Source organism: Candoia aspera, chromosome 4, assembly GCF_035149785.1.
Source record: "Candoia aspera isolate rCanAsp1 chromosome 4, rCanAsp1.hap2, whole genome shotgun sequence".
Lineage (NCBI taxonomy): Eukaryota > Metazoa > Chordata > Lepidosauria > Squamata > Boidae > Candoia > Candoia aspera.
This window is the reverse complement of record NC_086156.1, coordinates 53,098,156-53,117,596: the sequence shown is the minus strand read 5'-3', so window position 1 is coordinate 53,117,596 and position 19,441 is coordinate 53,098,156. Positions and strand designations below refer to the sequence as shown.

At 40.6% G+C, this 19,441-nt stretch overlaps 1 protein-coding gene across 1 annotated transcript in view; it reads left to right on the top strand.

Moving 5' to 3' along the window:
- Window positions 1-4,300: 4,300 nt before the first annotated feature.
- AMPH (amphiphysin) overlaps window positions 4,301-19,441 on the top strand; it is a 90,793-nt gene continuing 75,652 nt past the window's right edge. The window contains exon 1 of the mRNA XM_063302044.1: window positions 4,301-4,441. Within this exon, the coding sequence (XP_063158114.1) occupies window positions 4,373-4,441 (69 nt within the window). The 5' untranslated portion in view covers window positions 4,301-4,372. The remainder of the gene's footprint in view (window positions 4,442-19,441) is intronic.

Below are 19,441 nucleotides of genomic sequence, written 5' to 3'. Positions count from 1 at the left end.
TGTTCAGTTTTGTTGGACTTCAGTCCCAGCATCCCAGTCAAGACTGAGCATATGGATAAGGAGACCCCAATTTCAACCAATGCAGATTGCTTCTCACCTCCCCACTTTAATTCTTTGTTGTTTATTCACTTAGTCGCTTCTGACTCTTCGTGACTTCATGGACCAGCCCACGCCAGAGCTTCCTGTCAGTTGTCAACACCCCCAGCTCCCCCAGGGACGAGTCCGTCACCTTTAGAATATCATCCATCCACCTTGCCCTTGGTCGGCCCCTCTTCCTTTTGCCCTCCACTCTCCCTAGCATCAGCATCTTCTCCAGGGTGTCCTGTCTTCTCATTATGTGGCCAAAGTATTTCATTTTTGCATTTAATATCATTCCCTCAAGTGAGCAGTCTGGCTTTATTTCCTGGAGGATGGACTGGTTTGATCTTCTTGCAGTCCAAGGCACTCTCAGAATTTTCCTCCAGCACCACAGTTCCAAAGCATCGATCTTCCTTCTCTCAGCCTTCCTTATGGTCCAGCTGTCATGTTCATCGTTCCAAGGGTTTGCATACATCGTAACGTTTCGCATGTCATGTTTCTGATCCGTGTCTATCGCCTGCGGGGTGGGGAATTCCAGCCCTGCCAGGTTGTTATTTTTGCGTTACCCTGAAGGAATGTGTGTTTGGGTTATGACATGTTTTCAAGGTTACTTTCCCAGGCTGATGTGTGACGCTTGCCGATGCTGGGAGGTGGTGGTTGCGATGTTAGGGTGGGGGTGGGATCGGTTTGGAGGCGAGGGTTTTTAGTTTGTATTTGGCGCGCTTTTGCTTATTCTCAGCTTTCTTCATATTTGTATACTATCCTTTCAATAAATCAGTTTTATTCACTAAACTCTGGTGAGACTGACTTCATTGGGATAAGGCAATCATTACACCAACTCTCACAGCCATATGTTACTACGGGGAACACCATTGCTTTAACTATGCGGACCTTTGTTGTCACTGTGATGTCTCTGCTCTTAACTATTTGATCGAGATTGGTCATTGCTCTTCTCCCAAGGATTAAGCGTCTTCTGATTTCCTGACTACAGTCAGCATCTGCAGTAATCTTTGCACCTAGAAATACAAAGCCTTTCACTGCTTCTACATTTTCTCCCTCTATTTGCCAGTTATCAATCAAGCTGGTTGCCATAACCTTGGTTTTTTTGAGGTTTAGCTGCAGGCCAGCTTTTGCACTTTCTTCTTTCACCTTCATCATAAGGCTCCTCAGTTCCTCTTCGCTTTCAGCCATCAAAGTGGTATCATCTGCATATCTGAGATTGTTAATGTTTCTTCCAGCAATTTTAACTCCAGCCTTGGATTCCTCAAGCCCAGCATGTCGCATGATGTGTTCTGCATACAAGTTGAATAGGTAGGGTGATAGGATACAGCCCTGCCATACTCCTTTCCCAATCTTAAACCAGTCTGTTGTTCCGTGGTCTGTTCTTACTGTTGCTACTTGGTCGTTATACAGATTCTTCAGGAGGCAGACAAGATGACTCGGTATCCCCATACCACTAAGAACTTGCCACAATTTGTTATGGTCCACACAGTCAAAGGCTTTAGAATAGTCGATAAAACAGAAATAGATGTTTTTCTGAAACTCCCTGGCTTTTTCCATGATCCAGCGGATATTGGCAATTTGGTCCCTAGTTCCTCTGCTTTTTCTAAACCCAGCTTGTACATCTGGCAATTCTCGCTCCATGAATTGCTGAAGTCTACCTTGCAGGATCTTGAGCATTACCTTACTGGCATGTGAAATGAGTGCCACTGTTCGATAGTTTGAACATTCTTTAGTGTTTCCCTTTTTTGGTATGGGATATAAGTTGATTTTTTCCAATCTGATGACCTTTCTTGTGTTTTCCAAATTTGCTGGCATATAGCATGCATTACCTTGACAGCATCATCTTGCAAGATTTTGAACAGTTCAGCTGGGATGCCGTCATCTCCTACTGCCTTGTGATTAGCAATTCTTCTTAAGGCCCATTCAACCTCAGTCTTCAGGATGTCTGGCTCTAGCTCACTGACCACACTGTCAAAGCTATCCCCGATATTGTTATCCTTCCTATACAGGTCTTCCATATATTCTTGCCACCTTTTCTTGATCTCTTCTTCTTCTGTTAGGTCCTTGCCATCTTTGTTTTTGATCATACCCATTTTTGCCTGGAATTTACCTCCGATGTTTCTAATTTTCTGGAAGAGGTCTCTTGTCCTTCCTATTCCATTGTCTTCTTCCACTTCTGCGCATTGCTTGTTTAAAAACAATTCCTTATCTCTTCTGGCTAACCTCTGGAATTTTGCATTTAATTGGGCATATCTCCCCCTGTCACTGTTGCCTTTTGCTTTCCTTCTTTCTTGGGCTACTTCTAGTGTCTCAGCAGACAGCCATTTTGCCTTCTTGGTTTTCTCTTTCTTTGGGATGTATTTTGTTGCCGCCTCTTGAACAATGTTGCAGACTTCTGTCCATAGTTCTTCTGGGACCCTATCTACTAAGTCCAGTCCCTTAAATCTATTCTTCACCTCCACTTCATATTCCTTAGGAATATTAGTGAGCTCATATCTAGCTGATCTGTGGGTCTTCCCTAATCTCTTTAGTCTGATCCTAAATTGTGCAATAAGAAGTTCGTGATCTGAACTACAGTCAGCTCCAGGTCTTGTTTTTACCAACTGTATAGATGTCCGCCACCTTTGGCTGCAAAGGATGTAGTCAATCTGGTTTCGGTGTTGTCCATCTGGGGAAGTCCATGTATAAAGCCGTCTCTTAGGTTGCTGGAAGAGAGTGTTTGTTATGCAGAGTGAGTTGTCTTGGCAAAATTCTATCAGCCTATATCCTGCTTCATTTTGTTCACCCAGGCCATGCTTACCTGTAATTCCAGGTGTCATTTGACTGCCCACCTTAGCATTCCAGTCTCCTGTGATGAAAATAACATCTCTTTTAGGCGTGTTGTCCAGTAGGTGCTGCAGATCCTCATAGAACTGCTCTACTTCAGCTTCTTCAGCATCTGTGGTTGGGGCGTATATTTGGATCACTGTGATGTTAGATGGCTTGCCCTGAATTCGAATTGAGATCATTCTATCGTTTTTTGGATTGTATCTGAGCACTGCTTTAGCCACTTTACTATTAATTATGAAGGCTACTCCATTTCTTCTGTGGTCCTCTTGTCCACAGTAGTAGATCTGGTGGTCATTTGATGTGAAGTGGCCCATTCCAGTCCATTTCAGTTCACTGACGCCCAGAATGTCTATCTTTAATCTTGACATCTCACCAATAACCACATCCAATTTGCCCTGGCTCATAGATCTTACATTCCAGGTTCCAATGGTGTGTTGATCCTTAGAACATCGGATTCGCCCTTCACCACCAGCACCGTCGGCTGCTAGCCGTCCTTTCGGCTTTGAGCTAGCTGCGTCATCACGTCTGGGGCTAGTTGAACTCATCCTCTGTTCCTCCCTAGTAGCATTTTGACCATCTTCCGACCTGGGGGTCTCATCTTCCGATGGTATACCGACATATCTCTGGTTGTACTGATCCATTTAGTTTTCACGGCAAGAATACTGGGGTGGGTTGCCATTACCTTCCCCAGGGATTGCATTTAGTCTGACCTCTCTGTCATGACCTTCCCGTCTTGGGTGGCCCTTCATGGTTTAGCTCATGGCATCATTGAGGTGCTCAAGCTCCAGCACCATGACAAGGTAACGATCCTTTGCTGAAGACTTTAATTCTATAGGGGTGCAAACAGTTCCAACTTTTTTCTTGGAACTAATTTCCGTGTAATTCTGTAATAAAATAAAGGTAAAGCTAATTGCTAATATGCATTTAGCTTTCTGGGCAGCAGTATGGAAGATAACTGTCTTCCTGCCTCTTTCCAGGACTTTTTAAAAATACACCGTCAGCCTAGCCTCTAACCGTAATCCATTGGATTTCCTCGTGGTCTCCCAAGCAGGTTTTAAAATTTTTTATTTTTTTATTTTTATTTTATTTTTTTGAGTGAAGGAACCAACAAGATTGGCTAGATGTTGCCACACCGCTGAAGAATAACAAAATATGCTTAAAACCGTAGCCTTCCACTTCGATCCTTTGCGAGTTTATTTACAATGAACGCTGGAATCTTCTCTCAGTTTATCGGATTGTGTCATGTGTGAATCCCATATCCGAGTCCTCTCGGCATCAGCTCTCTCTTTAAGTTCCCCTCCCTTTCTTCCCTATGCCCCTCCCTCTTTCTCTCCCCCCACCCCATCTCCCTCTCTCTCTCTCTCTGTCTCTCCCCGCGAATCGGCCTCCTTTCTCTCCCTCCCTCTCCTTGCAATTGTGCGTTTGATTTGCCTCCGCGGCAGGATTCTCTGAACCAGCCAGCATGGCTGACATGAAAACGGGCATCTTTGCGAAAAATGTCCAAAAGAGACTCAACCGGGCGCAGGAAAAGGTAAGCGAGGACGCAGCAGCTGCCAGGGAAAGAGCGGAGTCTTTGCGTTTTGGGATTTCCGAGTCCACGGCGCTGGGGAGGAAGCGTAGCAGTGCGCGGGGAGAGCGGGGGGTGGGGAGCTTGCAGCAGATCCTTCAGTTAATGCGGGGGACGAAGATCAGCACCCCGCGGATCCAGCTGAGAAGGGATGTATAGAGAGCTGCACATCCACGCCGAGCCAGGAGACGCGCAAGGGCTGTTGCTGGAGCATCCAATCAGCTGAACGAAGAAGCGCTGGAACGGCGCTGCAAATGCAAACGCCGAGCGCTTCTGCCGCGGTTTCAGGGCAAGGCGACGACGGCGGCTGCCGGCATGGATAAGGGCCAGGCCTTCCATAGCTAAGCTGCGTCCCCCGCCCGACCCGCTTTCTGTAGACGGGCTTGCAGGGAGGGCATTTGTACCTGCATTGATTGGAGCTCTCCCGGGGTGGGTAGAAGGCCGACAGGGCGAGGAAGGGCCAAGTGTCTGCACTGATCAGAAGGGCGCGAGCATTTTGAGCACCGAATCCTCACCCCCGGGGGAAGGAAAAGGAAAGGCTTAGCAACATATCCAGGGCTGCCTGCCCTTTGTTGCCCCACTTGCATTAATGACCTGCAGGGTCGGTTAAAGACGTTGCGTCTCCTTCCGCGAAAAATCAGAGGAATCCCCGGGCACCCTGCTTGTTAAAGAAAAGCGCCCTTTGGGAAAATGGTTGGATTCGGTGGTGCTGGGGAGCGGCAGCCCCGAAATACCAGCGTGGATCTGATTCCTTGTGCTGTTTGTGCACCTGAAGTGCGCCCTTTATTCGTGATCGGAGCATAAATAAGTCCTGGTGAAAAGTCTGGAGCACGAAAGATGTCTCTCTCCCCAAGGAACTTTTGGTTAATAGCTCCTCTATAATTACTGAGACATTTCTCCCTCCCCCTTCTGTTGGCAAGCTGCCCTCACCGGTGGTGTTATGTAATATCCCTTGGCCCATTGAATCGTTACCATCTTGAATGAAGCCCTTTTAATCAGAGGAAGAATGCAGGGCATAGTCGGGATCCAGGCTGCTTGTACCTGTTCTTCTATCACTAACCCAAGAATGATGTACCCAGAAGACACATGGTTGTGGGTGCTGTGCTGGTTTTCCTGGGCCTGGTGGTGGGCCTGGCTTTAACATCTGGGTTGTGCATTTGGGGTTAGCTCATTTGGAGTCAAAGACAGTTTGCCAGGAAATGGTGGCTTCAGGATTTTATTTGCAGCCCCGTGGACAATGTAGCCCTAGTGAAATCTACCCTGGAAGAAGCAGGTTCTCCACATCACTTGTGGGCTGTTTGGGCACCCCATGCAAAACACTGGGATTCTGGTTCCTTTCATTGACTCATGAGGCACCTACAGCTGTGTGACTTCACTACTTTCTGAAGATGGCCTTGCTAAGAGAGCTTAGTCCAGGAAAAAGATCACCTTGCCCATTTTGACAAACTCTTGTCTTATCAAACACTAGAAGATGAGTTTGACTCAAAGGCAATTTTTCTTACTTTGTAAAGGCCCTACTTGAATGAAGACATTCTGTAGTTCCATAATTTCTCTTTATGCCCTTCCAGACTGTCCATTATAACCATTACACTCTTCATTTAGGAAAGACGTTGGGCTCCTCAGTCATTTACTTCCCTCTCCCCTCTTCCAGCAGTCTGGGGCTTTGATAACACCCAAGCAACTGTCAAAAGATCATAAGCCTCTGGGTAACCTGCAGCCTGGAAGGAGGATTGGAACCGTAGTTCTATTTGCAGAAATAAAGATTTGGTTCTCCCTCAGCCCCACCTTTATGCGCCCACATTTCCCCAGACTATAAGAGGATTGTGTTTCTTTTAATAACTGCCCAAGCTTAGTGTGAATTTATTTTATCTCCTGGCTGTGTTCATCTGAAGAGTAAAGCAGCATTGATCAGAGTGGCTTTCTCCAAGTGACTTGTGTTACTAATCCATAATGGCCATCGAGCCCCCCCTCCCCCCAGTGTTTTATTAGAAACACTTGCCAGTTTTTTTCACGAGCAGTAGCTAAATGTTCAGACTTCTGCCTGATTAAAATATGTTATAAGGTAACAGTAACAAAGGTCCATACTGCTTGGGTTCCTGATGATTTAGGGCTGAATCTGAGAGGTCTTTTCTAAATCTCAGGAAGGAAGGACCAACTGAGACAAATGAGAGATGATACAAGATGGGGTGGAAGGTTCACTCAGGTAGCAACATGAGATGGAAGAATGGATGGGATCTCTTCAGGCTCAAGTTCAGGGAAATCAAGTTTTCATGTTTTGCCATATTTAAAGGCAGTGCTTTTTCTCTATGTCAGACAGGATAGTTTCCCAGAGGTCTGAATTAAATTGTTCAGGTATCTGATAACTGAATATTTCTCTGTTGGATTCTTGGAATGCACTTGATTGAAATCTGTCAAATACACACCTTTAAAAAATGGTGTTTGCTTTAAAAGCTATCAAACCACAAAATGGAGAGTGTTAAATCCTCTCCTTGCCTCACAGTTGTCACCAAGACTATTTAGATTAACCTTCAAATAGGTTATTTGAATTCTTGTGTGGGCTCCACAACTTAATCCTCTTTAACTCCAAATGCTTAAATATTAATAAATATTTTATGCTAACCCATTTCATATTGTATCTGCAATTTGATTTAGGCAAAGATACCCCATTAACAAAGAAAATCAAGCCATCGCCCACATACAGTCTATATTGGCATCTGTGAACCATGTTCTTGCATGTGAACGCTTGGTGTACTTCAACCATATAGCACCCACATTCAGTCCTTGGCATCTTTATTTAGGTCTGATCAGTGCTCTTAATTCCAAACACTGGAGGGCTGCTGCCAGTATATAAATAAATAAATAAATACATATAAACACTCATGTGTCCTACTCACATGACAGTTGGTTGGATCCAGACTTAAACGTGTTTAGAGATCTACTGAAATCAGTGGAAAAATTAGTTGTGACAGACTTGTCCTATTGTTTGCAGTGGTCTGTTAATAGCATGCCTAAGTCAGAATGCGACCTTTTGGCTGGTTTTATACCTCAGGCTAAATTATGTTTTTACTCATGGTTTGTTGACTGAACCATAACAGGTTCCCACATAATCCTAAACTGTGATATGCTAAGCTAAAACCAAACCACATTATGATGGTGTGTGTGTGTGTGTGTGTTGTTATGAATGAGATGTCCAGAAATTAAGTCACTGAGGTCCTTCCTGAGATCCATGTGACTCCACTCTCATGGTATTCCAGAAGGCTTTAAAGACCTGGCTGTCCTCCAGACCTTGGGTTAAAATGGATGGAGCCTCTTGTAGGATGTGTTTTGTAGATTTTTTTTTTTGGTTCAGTGGTTGGATTTCCAACTTATTTATTCATTTTCTGTTGTGTTATTTGATTTTTGTTCTGTTTTGCTATATTGTGAGCTGCCCAGAGTCATTTGGGAATCTGGCAATGCCTGGAAGGGAGTGGAGTGGAGGGGGGGAGGGAGGAAGGAAGGGCTAGGAGGATTTACCTAGGGGAAGAGGACATCAAGAGAAGCAATTATTTCAGTCTTCAAAGATCTGAAGAACTGTTATGTAGAAATTGGAATAGAGTTCTCATTGCACCAGGCAAACAGGTGATCATTGATTGAAACCAGATTTTGGTTAAATGTTTAGCTCCTTCCTAATAGCAAACATGGCTTGAGAAACAGTCTATCAGCTGAGATGCTGAAGCTGCATCCTGTGTTCAGATCCTGCATTGTCTGGGAGTTAAGCCAGATGAACATCACAGTCCCTTCCAAATCAATGATGTATTTGTGGCTATAGACCTTAGCATCTTCAAAGTGGTTTATAGCATCAAAACAAATCCAAACCAAGTATTAACATGCCAATTTTTTAAAAAGCCCAGACCAGCAAACTCTTTGAACAAATACAACACAGCAACAGGAGAAAGCCAGAGCACCAGAAAGTCAGACCAAGTACAAACTGATTCTCCCCTGCCCTCCTCCACCCTTACCTGGAAATTATTCTTGTATGGGGACAAAGGAGTGTGTGAAATGATTGGAAAACATGCTTTTTACTGGCACTGTTCTTTACAACATTAAAAGGCCATCCATCCCCTTTTGCACCATAAATCCAGTATTTCTATGTTAAAGACTTTGTTTTCACAAGCGTCAAATGCCAAGTCTAGAAGACCCTGCCAACACTCCTTTTCCTATACTTGTAAACAGACATAAGGTCTCATTCTGTCTGTTTCTAGTGTTCAGTCATGAGTGGCATAGCTTATATAGCCAAAATGACTCCCTCCACACAGAAAACCATAATCAGAGTTAGGATATGCAGAAGTACAAACCATCTTAGAAAAAGCTGGAGTTTTTCAAAAAGGGAGCCTGAACACATGTGGACATGAAGTGCTGATGACAGACCTTCCTCCCTAGACAACTGGGTGGAAAGAGGAATGGGAAGGAGTATCCTAGAGCAGGGTGGGACTGCTTGACTAGGACATCAGTAAGAGCATTACCATGCTGCAACCTTGAATGGTGGGCCAAACTATAATTTGTAATATAGTTTACTGTTGTTATTTTCAATTGTTTCATCTGGCAGGTAAGAAGAGAACAATGGTATTTATGTGCTCCTCTGTCTTGTGTGTGTGTGCCTTTGAGTCAGGGTTGACTTCTGGTGATTGCCTGGACTAGTCCCTGCTGTGTTCTTGCCAAGATTTCAGAAGTGGGTTGCCATTGCCTTTTTCTTCCTAAGGCTGAGAGAGAGGTACAGGCCCAAGGTCACCCAGCTGGCTTCATGCCTAAGGCAGGACGAGAACGCAGTCTCCTGGCTTCTAGCCTGATGTGTTAACCATTACACCAAACTAGTTCTCCCCTGTCCTTTAGAGCAAGTAAAAGGAGCTTATGCAGAGGTTTGCCTGCATACGTAGAAGAGGAAGCGCTGCACCTTCAAGCTCATCCTAAAGTACTCTCTCTCCAGGTCCCTTAGAGATCTTTGCTCATTTCCAGGAAGAACTGCAAGCATGTTTGGTTGAGTTGGTTGCATTTTGGCAACATGAGCATTCCTAAATGGATGTGAGTGAAGCAAAGAGTACACTTTATGAAGACCATTGGCCCAAAATGGTTCCCAGGTAAATTTTGTGAAGAAAAGACACAAAATGGTTTCATTCTGGCGCTTAGTAGGACGAATCTGTATGTTACATCCATCTGTTTCTTGATTACTTAAGGAACTACTGCAACAAATGCTTAATTTCTCAAGAGATTCTACATTGCAATTATTTATAGCTGTTCATCTGTTGTTTAGTAATGTAATAGTAGATATCAAACTTTATGTAAATGCAGCATAGTTCTAGCCTACCAGCATAAAAGTAAGCTCCTTTTCTTTATTTATATGCTGCATTTCCATAAAGTTATATCCAGTGTGGTCCACACAGGGATCATGAGACAGAACAACAATCCAAGTCAAATATTAAGGGTGGAAACCAGGCTAAATTAGGTGCACTTATTTCTAGTTCAGACCTATGGAATATAAATCTAGCTATGACTAAATTATCTTATGGATTTCAGTGTCAGTATTAAAAACATAAATACCAAAAACTCTAAAGCAGAATAAGTAGAAAAAGTGTGATATAAGAAAGAAGCAAGAGTGCCAGAATAAGGTTTAAGAACCACCAGTTGATTTATGTTGACTAACAGAGCTGATTAATATAAGCAACTCTTTATATACTTAATAAAGTAGAATCAGCACCAACCAGTATAGCAATGGTACTTTCCAGATCCCAGCAACTGTTTACTGTCTCCTTCACATGTTGGTGATCTTTGCTGCCTACTCTGATTTGAGCCAGTTATTCTGAACCATGCATATCACTTTAAATTTAAAGCTCATTGGGTTAAATGAGTTTTACTTCCAGGAAAATCAGATTGTGCTCGACTAGTTTTAATTATTGTCCTCAAGGTTTGATATGTTTGTAGGCTCTTATGCACTCCAAAGGAAAAGATTTGCCTCAGCAGACACTTAGATCTACTTCCCCAGAAAGCAGCTATTTGTCTAAATGCGATAATCAGAGGTCCTTCCCCAGGAACAGTTTTATATTTTTTTCTGTTGAGACATTGATGGAACAGAGGAAGTCATGGGGTGTGTTGTCAAACCTACTGCTTTTGGCCTCCTGAAAGTCTACTTTTCTCTTCTTCTGATCTTCATTCTCAGAAATGAGAAGCAAAGGTATAAAAAATACGGTTGGGGAGCTACATGTGGCATGGCCCCAGAAAAGGATGGGCTAAAAATATTGGCTTATTTTTTAGTATTTTGGGAGGGGAATTGAAAAGTTATGGAACAAAATGGGTACCTTATGCCTGCCCACTTTTGGAATGCTGTGTAAGGATCGGTGTGGCTGTTGAGTTAACTGAAGTGATACACTCCTAGGTTAAAAGGTATCTTGCTCTGTAGGTACTCATTTATTAGAATGGGATCCACCCATTAATTCCAAGTTCCATTCTCCTTGTTGTCTTTGCTCCCACCGATTTCCACAGAGGACTTCCAAGGCTGTATTTGGTTGCCATTTTCCCATTTATGCTTGGCATATGCATTCAAGGTGCTACCTCTGATTATACTAATTTATTTTATGCTTATTAGTTGGCAGTACTCAAATTGCCAGGGAAATAATCCTTCTTTTTTAAAAGTAATACCAGCCTTACTAATCAGTACGGACTGTATTTGTATTACTGTTAAGCAGTATGGGCATTAAGGCCTCTAAGGGTTGTTATAATATTGCTAACATTTCTTCCCTTCTTACCCAATCAAGACCATGTTCAGGGATAATATTATTATAAGTTTCCAGCTTTCATTATGATCTATTGGAAAATCATGGTGATTTTAAATTCAGTTAACATTCTGAAATATGATGTAGAGGACAGAAGTTGCCCGCTGATTCAATTGACTCAATAATTAAATATATTGATGAGATTAAGCCCCATTTAGACACTACAAGTGAAATTAGATTGTTGTATTTCTATTCTATCAATTCCTATTCATGAGGAATTCAGAAAACAAGATTTGCATTACATTATCATCATCTCATTCTCACTATCTAGATTTATACTGTGTCCTTTCTCCAAGTCAAGACAACTTACATAGAGGTCTCTCTCATAGAGAGAGTAGCCATTCCTGGGGATGGTTAGTTTCTTAGAAGGACAGTGCTCTGCTTGCAAATCAGAAAGATCTTCCAGCCATTGAGGTTTTTATTATATTTATTTTATTGTGTATTATAGTGTTTTACAGTTTTATATTTTTATTTATGTTTTATTGTAAACCGCCCAGAGTCCCTTTTGGGAGATGGGCAGTGATAAATTTGATAAATAAATAAATAAATAAATACAATTTTATCCCCATAGCAGTATATTATATATCAATGTAAGATCTGATATGTATGAATTGAGGGCAGCATGGATAAATTTCCTTTCCCATCTTGTAGCTTTATTGTTTTAGAAAGATTTCCTCAACCTGTTCTCCACCAAATATGTTCGTCTTCAATTCCAGGAATTCCCAGTTAGCAGGGTTTTCCCCAAAACCTTCTAGAGTCTACAACAGAAGGAGTTGTCAGCAAACCAGGAATTCAGTTTGAACCCATTCAAGATTTGGTTTATCCATGGGCTATGATAAAGAAATGTCAAAATGCCTACCGTTGCTTCTTTTTTCTAAAGCTCAGATAAAAATATCAGGAATGATAGTCCCTTTAGAAGACATTAACCCTGCAGTGTTTCAGCCAGATAACCCAAAGGGTTTCACTGTAGTAAATCTGGAAATATTCCTTGTGCTTCTCATTTAAGACACAGGTAGCAAGGTGGAAAGGACAGAACACTAACCTTCAAATTGTCCAGCAAAGAGTTATGAAAGAATTTATGCTAAAACAATGCAGAAAAAGTGGTCTTTCAAATTTTAAAATAAATGTTATCAAACTGCTTATACAACAGGAGCTTGCTACACTCTCTGACTACTTGCTTTTCTGTGCTGGCAAGCTTGTTATAGCACGGCTCATTGGCAAGGTTAGTCTCATCTGGGAATGATATATTATCTACTAATTATGCAAATGTTGTTAAGCTATCACTGTTACATATATAACATACACTATGATATAAATAAATAGTCCATATACTGTATGGAATGACATCTGCAGAAATATTAGAGACTGTAAAACCAGAAAATCCAATTATCCTCTGAATCACCTGTAAATCTCTCTAAAGCAATTTGAAGCCCCCTGATTTGACTCAATGCTTCAAAACCGTTTGAAGATCTGATATGAAGGGCTGTTTGGGTCAAAATTTCCTTGAATCAAATCATTCATTCAGAACTGTACATAGCATTACCAGACAGTTAATATGAGATACTAGCCATAGAGATGCTGATCCTTCATATTAAACGTAATATGCAGAGCAATACTGTCAATAGAACAAAGGTAGAAAACATAATTTTTATTTAAAATTGTAGGCAGCACCGATGGCTACTTCCCAAAATATAAAAAGCTGAAAGGCAGCTGTGCATTTTTTTTAAAACAAAGAGAGTGTTGTGGCACTTTAACCAAATTGTGTCACATAACCTTTTATGGTTCTTAATGATCAGAAATGTAGCAGGTTTAGGGAGTATGTACTCAGTGGTCACTGGGAATCTGCAGTGTTTGGGCTGTATGTTAGAACTGGCTGGCTCATAAGACATACAATATTATTAATTACAAATAATAATAAAAATAATAATTTTAATAGTGGTGTTTTCTATTGGGGCCTCTTGTCCATATGGTTCTTGAAACTGCAGTTTTTTGCTTGATCCAAAGCCTTTGTATTCAGCCTGAAAAGGTGACATTATATTAAAATGTTATGGTGATTTTCTGTTCATTGGAGATTATTCTGGAATTTCTCACACAAAGACATTATTTTTTATATTTATTCTGCTATCTCTTAATTGCCCTTCTTCCTTTCTTTGCTGCATGTTTCTCTTTGGCTCTTAGAAAAACTGTGAGGTGGAGCAAGTAGACAATCTTTTATTGCTTAAGTTGTGCACGTGCTTGTAAAACTACAAATATACATTTGCTAAAATAAATGGATTCATTGCAGCCATGAGGGTGGGGGGTAGTGTTCTAAAACGGTTATGTTCATGGAAGAAGTAATTAAGTGAATTACTCTGACTTGGAGAGAGGCTTCAATAAATTTGGACATTCATAGTCTTTGGCATGACATACATATTACATGGCAATTGACAACTGGTCAGTTTAAATGGATTCTGTGTGCCGCTCTTACTATAAAGAGTAGTTTTTAACATTTAAAAGATATATTTATGGCCCAAATTACTCTGTGGGTTGAAGACCTGATACTTGCAACTTATGAATGAGTTGCTTGCAGACACAGACTATATGTGGACATTCAAAATGAAATATGGTCATCCTTTACTGAAGCTGTTATGTAAAACAGTGTATGTATACATGTGGCCTCTCCCTTGACTCTCTATATTCTCATTTTACTCAAGCTAGGAGAGTTATTAAAGAAAGACTTTAGACATTGAAGATCAGAATGAAAGAGGAGTCATCCCAAATTCTGTCCAAACTCAGTTTAACCATGTTAGGTGGAAACCCAGCCAATTACATCAACTCACTCATCTCTCCAGCCGAACAAAGATATAATAGTCTACCCTCAGCACTTTTATACAGGAGTTTTCATAATGATTAAAATGATTGGCTGAACCTGCCCTTATGGTGATGGTTCAGTTGAATCTATTCTCCACATGCTGCTGCACTGCTCCTTCTACAACAGTATCTGAAGAAGACTCATCTTCCCTCTCTTGCTGCATGTAACAAATTATCCTGAGGAACTTCAAGTGTGCAAACAACTGACTATCACATATGACTGACATCCTCATATAGTACCAGATTCACTTAATCTTTTGTTATGTAGGGTTGAAATACCATGCATATTTTAAAAACAGCTGGATCTTTAGTAAAGCCAGCTAGATATTATATAAATACTCTAAGACTGCACATTACATTTCAAAATTTATCAATTTGGTTTTTCAATATGGATTGCCCAGCTTGTAAATTATTATTACCTTTTACTTATTAGTGTCTATATTATTGATATCCTGTCTCTTTCATCAGGAAAATCAGATCATTGTATAACATGATTGAGTAACAAAGGAGAAAGAGAAAACGGAGAGAGCAAGAGACCTAAATTTGTATTTATATATGCAAATCCCCCTGTGCAGTATAGTAAGCAATTGGCTCTTCACACTAATCCACCAATTTGTATCTGGCTACTATTGGTGGACTCAAGTTCTAATAACACATTCACATAATAAGCTATGAATTAGTTGAAGATAAATGCAAAAGGATTGCATGAAATCATTAGACTTCAATCTTGAATATGGGACTTTGCTAATCCGGTGACTTCAATCATGGGAATCTAGGTGTTGTTATCCAGAACATTTGGAGGACATCAGACCTTATATGAATTAATATGAAGGTTAATAAATGAATTTGGGAGTATGCTGGATTGAAAAAGAAGGGATTTACTTCTGAGTAGACACACAGGGTTGCAGTGCCAGTAATAGATGTAGAGAAGGGAAATTAAACCTAAGCAGAGCTAGTTGACTGGAGACTAATATGGCAATCCACTCCAGTGTTCTGCCAAGAAAACAAAATGGATATTCATAACCAGGACAATGTCAACATAGCACTGGAAGATGAACACTTTAGATTGGAAAGTATCTCACAAGCTACTAAGAAAGAGTAGAAGGCAAGTATAAGTTCAGTGCTTATGATGTGATTGGATGAAAGCTGAAAGGATGTCCAGAGCTGATATAGCCAGAGGAAGAAGGAAATGTTGATGCTAAAAAGATTTGTATACCATTGGTATGTGGAATATCAGAATCATGAAACAAGGCAGAGTTAATATTGTCAGAACAGAAATGTTAAGATTAAATATTGATATTCTGGAAATCAGCAATCTGAAATGGACTAGTATGGGTTGCTTCACATCACAGGAGCACCACATCTACTGAGGACAAAAAAAAATCATACAAGAAATGGAGTAACAATTATTGCTTTAAAAGGGGAATCAGTCAGTGCTTGGATACAATCTAGAAAATGTTAGAATATTACAACAATTCAGGTTCCTGACAAGCCGAGCAATATTATGGTGATCCAAGTCCAAATACAGAGGGAAAGGAAGTAGAACAGTTCTGTGGCAACTTGCAATACCTAGTCAACACAACATCAAAAAAAGAGTCATGCCAATTAAGGAGATGTTATGCCATGAGTCATAAATGACTCAACGGCAACTAACAACAACAACAACATGCTAAAGTAGCATTGCATCTGGAATAATGCAAAAATTTGAAGGCCTTGCAAAATGATAAGTTAAAAGCAGTAAATAAAGTCATTGTACCAAGATACGACCTCAGCAACTTCCATAAGATTTTCTCATGAAAATGAAGAATAGGTTGAATCAGGAAGCACAAAATATTTACTTACTAAAACTACAGAAATCAAGTGAAACTTATATGCAAAAAGTGGGCATGGTAAAAGGCAAAGATCTACCAGATAAAGAAAATATAAAGAAGAAACGGTGCAAGTCTATAGAAGAGCTATACAAAAATGATCCCAGAATGGATTATATGAAGTTTGATAATTAAACTAGAGGCAGATATTCTGACAAATGAAGTTAAATGAGCCATAGAAAATATTCTAGCAACAAAGCTGCAGGAGCTGATGAAATGCTAGTAGAACTGTTTCAAAATCTTATAAGATGATGCAGCTCAAGCGGCACTTGCGGTTTATAAAGAGGTACTATGGCCGAGGAACTGGGAAATATCAATTTACATTCCAATACCTAAAAGGGCAGTGCTAATGAATGTTCAGACTACCAAATAATTGCATTTATTTCATGTTTTAGTAAGTTAATGCTCAGGATTTTGCATTCAGACTTTAACAATTCTGTAAATGGAATGTCAGATATGCAAGCTGGATTCAGAAGAGAAAGAGGCACCCGAGATCACATCGCTAATGTCTGATGGATAATAGAAAAGGCAACTGAGTTCCAAAAAGATCTGTTTTTGTTTCATTGACCATACTAAATCTTTTGTCTGTGTAGACTACAACAACTTGTGGATCATCCTTAAAAACATGGTGGTACCAGGCTGCCTCATCTGCCTATTTAAGAATTTGTATGATGACCAGGAAGCAACAGTTAGAATCGTATACTGTATAGAACAATTAAGTGGTTCCGAATTGGGGAATGTGCCAAGGTTGTATACTGTTCCCTTATTCATCTAATTTATCCTGTATGCAGAATATTTCAGGAGAAGTACTGGATTAGAAAGAAATAGGCATTGGAACTAAATTTGGTGGGAGATATTTTTATGATATCACTTTGAGGCTAGAAGTGAAGAATCTCTTACTCAAAGTGAAAGAACAGAGTGCAGTAGCTCAACCCAATGCAAATATATAGAGTGGTGTTTCTTAACCCTGGCTTTTTTAATACATGTGGACTTCAACTCCCATAATTCCCCAGCCAGCATGAAGCATGAAGTCTACATATCTTAAAGTTGCTGAGGTTGAGAAACACTGAGATAGAGGAACAGTTGAAGTGTTAACATACTTCATATTCCTAGGAACACAAATTTATAGGGATGGTGACATGAAAATAAGGAGACATCTCCTGCTTGGGAGACAGGCTATGACAGACCTAGACAAAATATTAAGATGTATAAATGCCACACTGACAACAAATGTACATATTGTCAAACCATCTTTTTTTAGTTGTTAACATGGCTGTGAAAAATGTGCTATGAGAAAACCTGAACAAAAGAACCTGTTCCCTCTGTATTGCAGTTCTGGAGAAAATGGTTGAGAATACCTTGGACCACAAGAAGAATAATTCAATACTAGATGAAATAAAACAGTCAACTCATGCCCTGGTTATCTCCCATACAGACTACTGTAATGCGTTCTACATGGGGTTACCCTTGAAGAGTATCTGGAAGCTACAGCTGGTCCAGAATGCAGCTGCATGGGTAATTTTAGGTGCCCCTAGGGTGGCATGTGTAACACCTTTACTGCACGAGCTGCACTGTGTGCCAGTTTACTTCCAGGTCCAATTCAAGGTGTTAGTTATGACCTTTAAAGCCCTACATGGCATGGGACCAGGCTACCTGCGGGACCGTCTTGTCCCCATTACATTGACCCATCCCACCTGGGCAGGCAGAGAGGGCATGCTATGGATCCAATCTGTTAAAGAGTTTCATATGGTGGGATCACGGAAGCATGCCTTCTCTGCAATAGTGCCTGCCCTTTGGAACATTCTCCCCCGAGTTGAGGCAGGTCCCCTCAGTCCTGGACTTCTGAAAAAAATTGAAAACCTAGCTCTGTGAACATGCCTGGGTGGGAAAGGGAATAGTTCTTGGGGATGGTTAGCTCCATAGAATTGCCCTGTTTGCTTGCGGATAGAGAGAATATTTTAGCCATCTGGATTTTATTATAGTTTAACGTATTTATATTTTTGTATTATTGATATTTTTTGTATATTATTGATATTATATTATGGTTAAATGTTTTTATTGTGAACTGCCCAGAGTCCCTCCTTGTGGGGGAGATGGGCAGTGATAAATGTGATAAATAAATAAAATAAATAAAACCAAACTGTTTACTGGAAGCACTAATAATGAAACTCAAGCTTAAATATTTTGGAGTATAATGTGAAGGCAAAGAAGAGAAGAACCTGATACCTGGAAATATGGAAGGCAAAAAAGAGGTTGGCAGAAGATAAAGGTAGCTAGATAACATCATGACACGAGGATGAATTTACAAGAACTCAAAGCAGCAGGCTAAGAGACAAACTTGGTGAAATGATGTCCATCAAATCATTAATGTTCACTGAACAAGTAACAACCACAATAGCTAGACCTAAATCAGCACTCTAAGTAGGCCTTTTTCCTTTTGAAAACTAGCCAGAATCTGAGCTGAACAAGTGTTAAAATGCTTATGACTTGCATTAACTTTAATGAGTAGTATTAAGTAAGTAAATGTTAATGCTGATATTATTTTTGTTGAACTTTGGTTTTGGTGTTACTAGCTGTCTCAAGTGCTGTGGATGAGGCACAATAGAAATTTCAAATTTTCATTATATCAGGAAAGAACAGTTGAGAAGGCTGGCATTATGCTGAGCCTTCTTAACAGATCTGGAAAAAAATAGCACTGAATTTCTCAGTTCAGTAGACTGGTATTCAGAGATTGGCCAATGGTATGAGAACTCAAACAGGAGTTGCAAATTGTAATTGTAAATCAAATACTGTAAATATTTTTTTTTAAAAAAATCAGTTTGAGCTAGAATTTAGCATTTTGAAAGTGGACTAGTGAACCTGTGTGGGGATTAAGCACAATCCAGGAGTTTCTTCACACTTTTCCAAAGGTGGTTTATAAATGCTAACTTTGTACACCAATCTATATTAAATTACTGGTGTGAATTGTGAGTTGTATGAATTAGCTTGGTTTGTTTGTTTGTTTGTTTGTTTATTAAATTTCTCTGCTGCCCATCTTGTGCACAACGACTCTGGGAGGCCTAAAAATAATAATAATGGTAGCAATTCAATATAAATACATAAAATTACAAATACAAGTACAACATATAAAATATAAAATTCAAGATGGGAAGATCTTAACCTTGGCACCCTCACAGGGCCAACCACCCCCATGAGTAGCTATCCCCTCTCCCATCCCAGGCCAGATGGTATAGCCATGTTTTTACTTCCTTCAGAAAGGCTGGGAGAGTGGGGGCCTGTCTTACTCCCAGGGGTAGCTTGTTCCAAAGGGCGGATGCTACAGCAAAGAAGGCCTTCTTCCTGGACCCTGCCAATTGGCAATCCCTCATGGACAGGGTCCGTAACACGCCCTCTTTGCCTGACCGGGTGGGACGGGTTGATGTAACTGGGATGAGGCGGTCCCT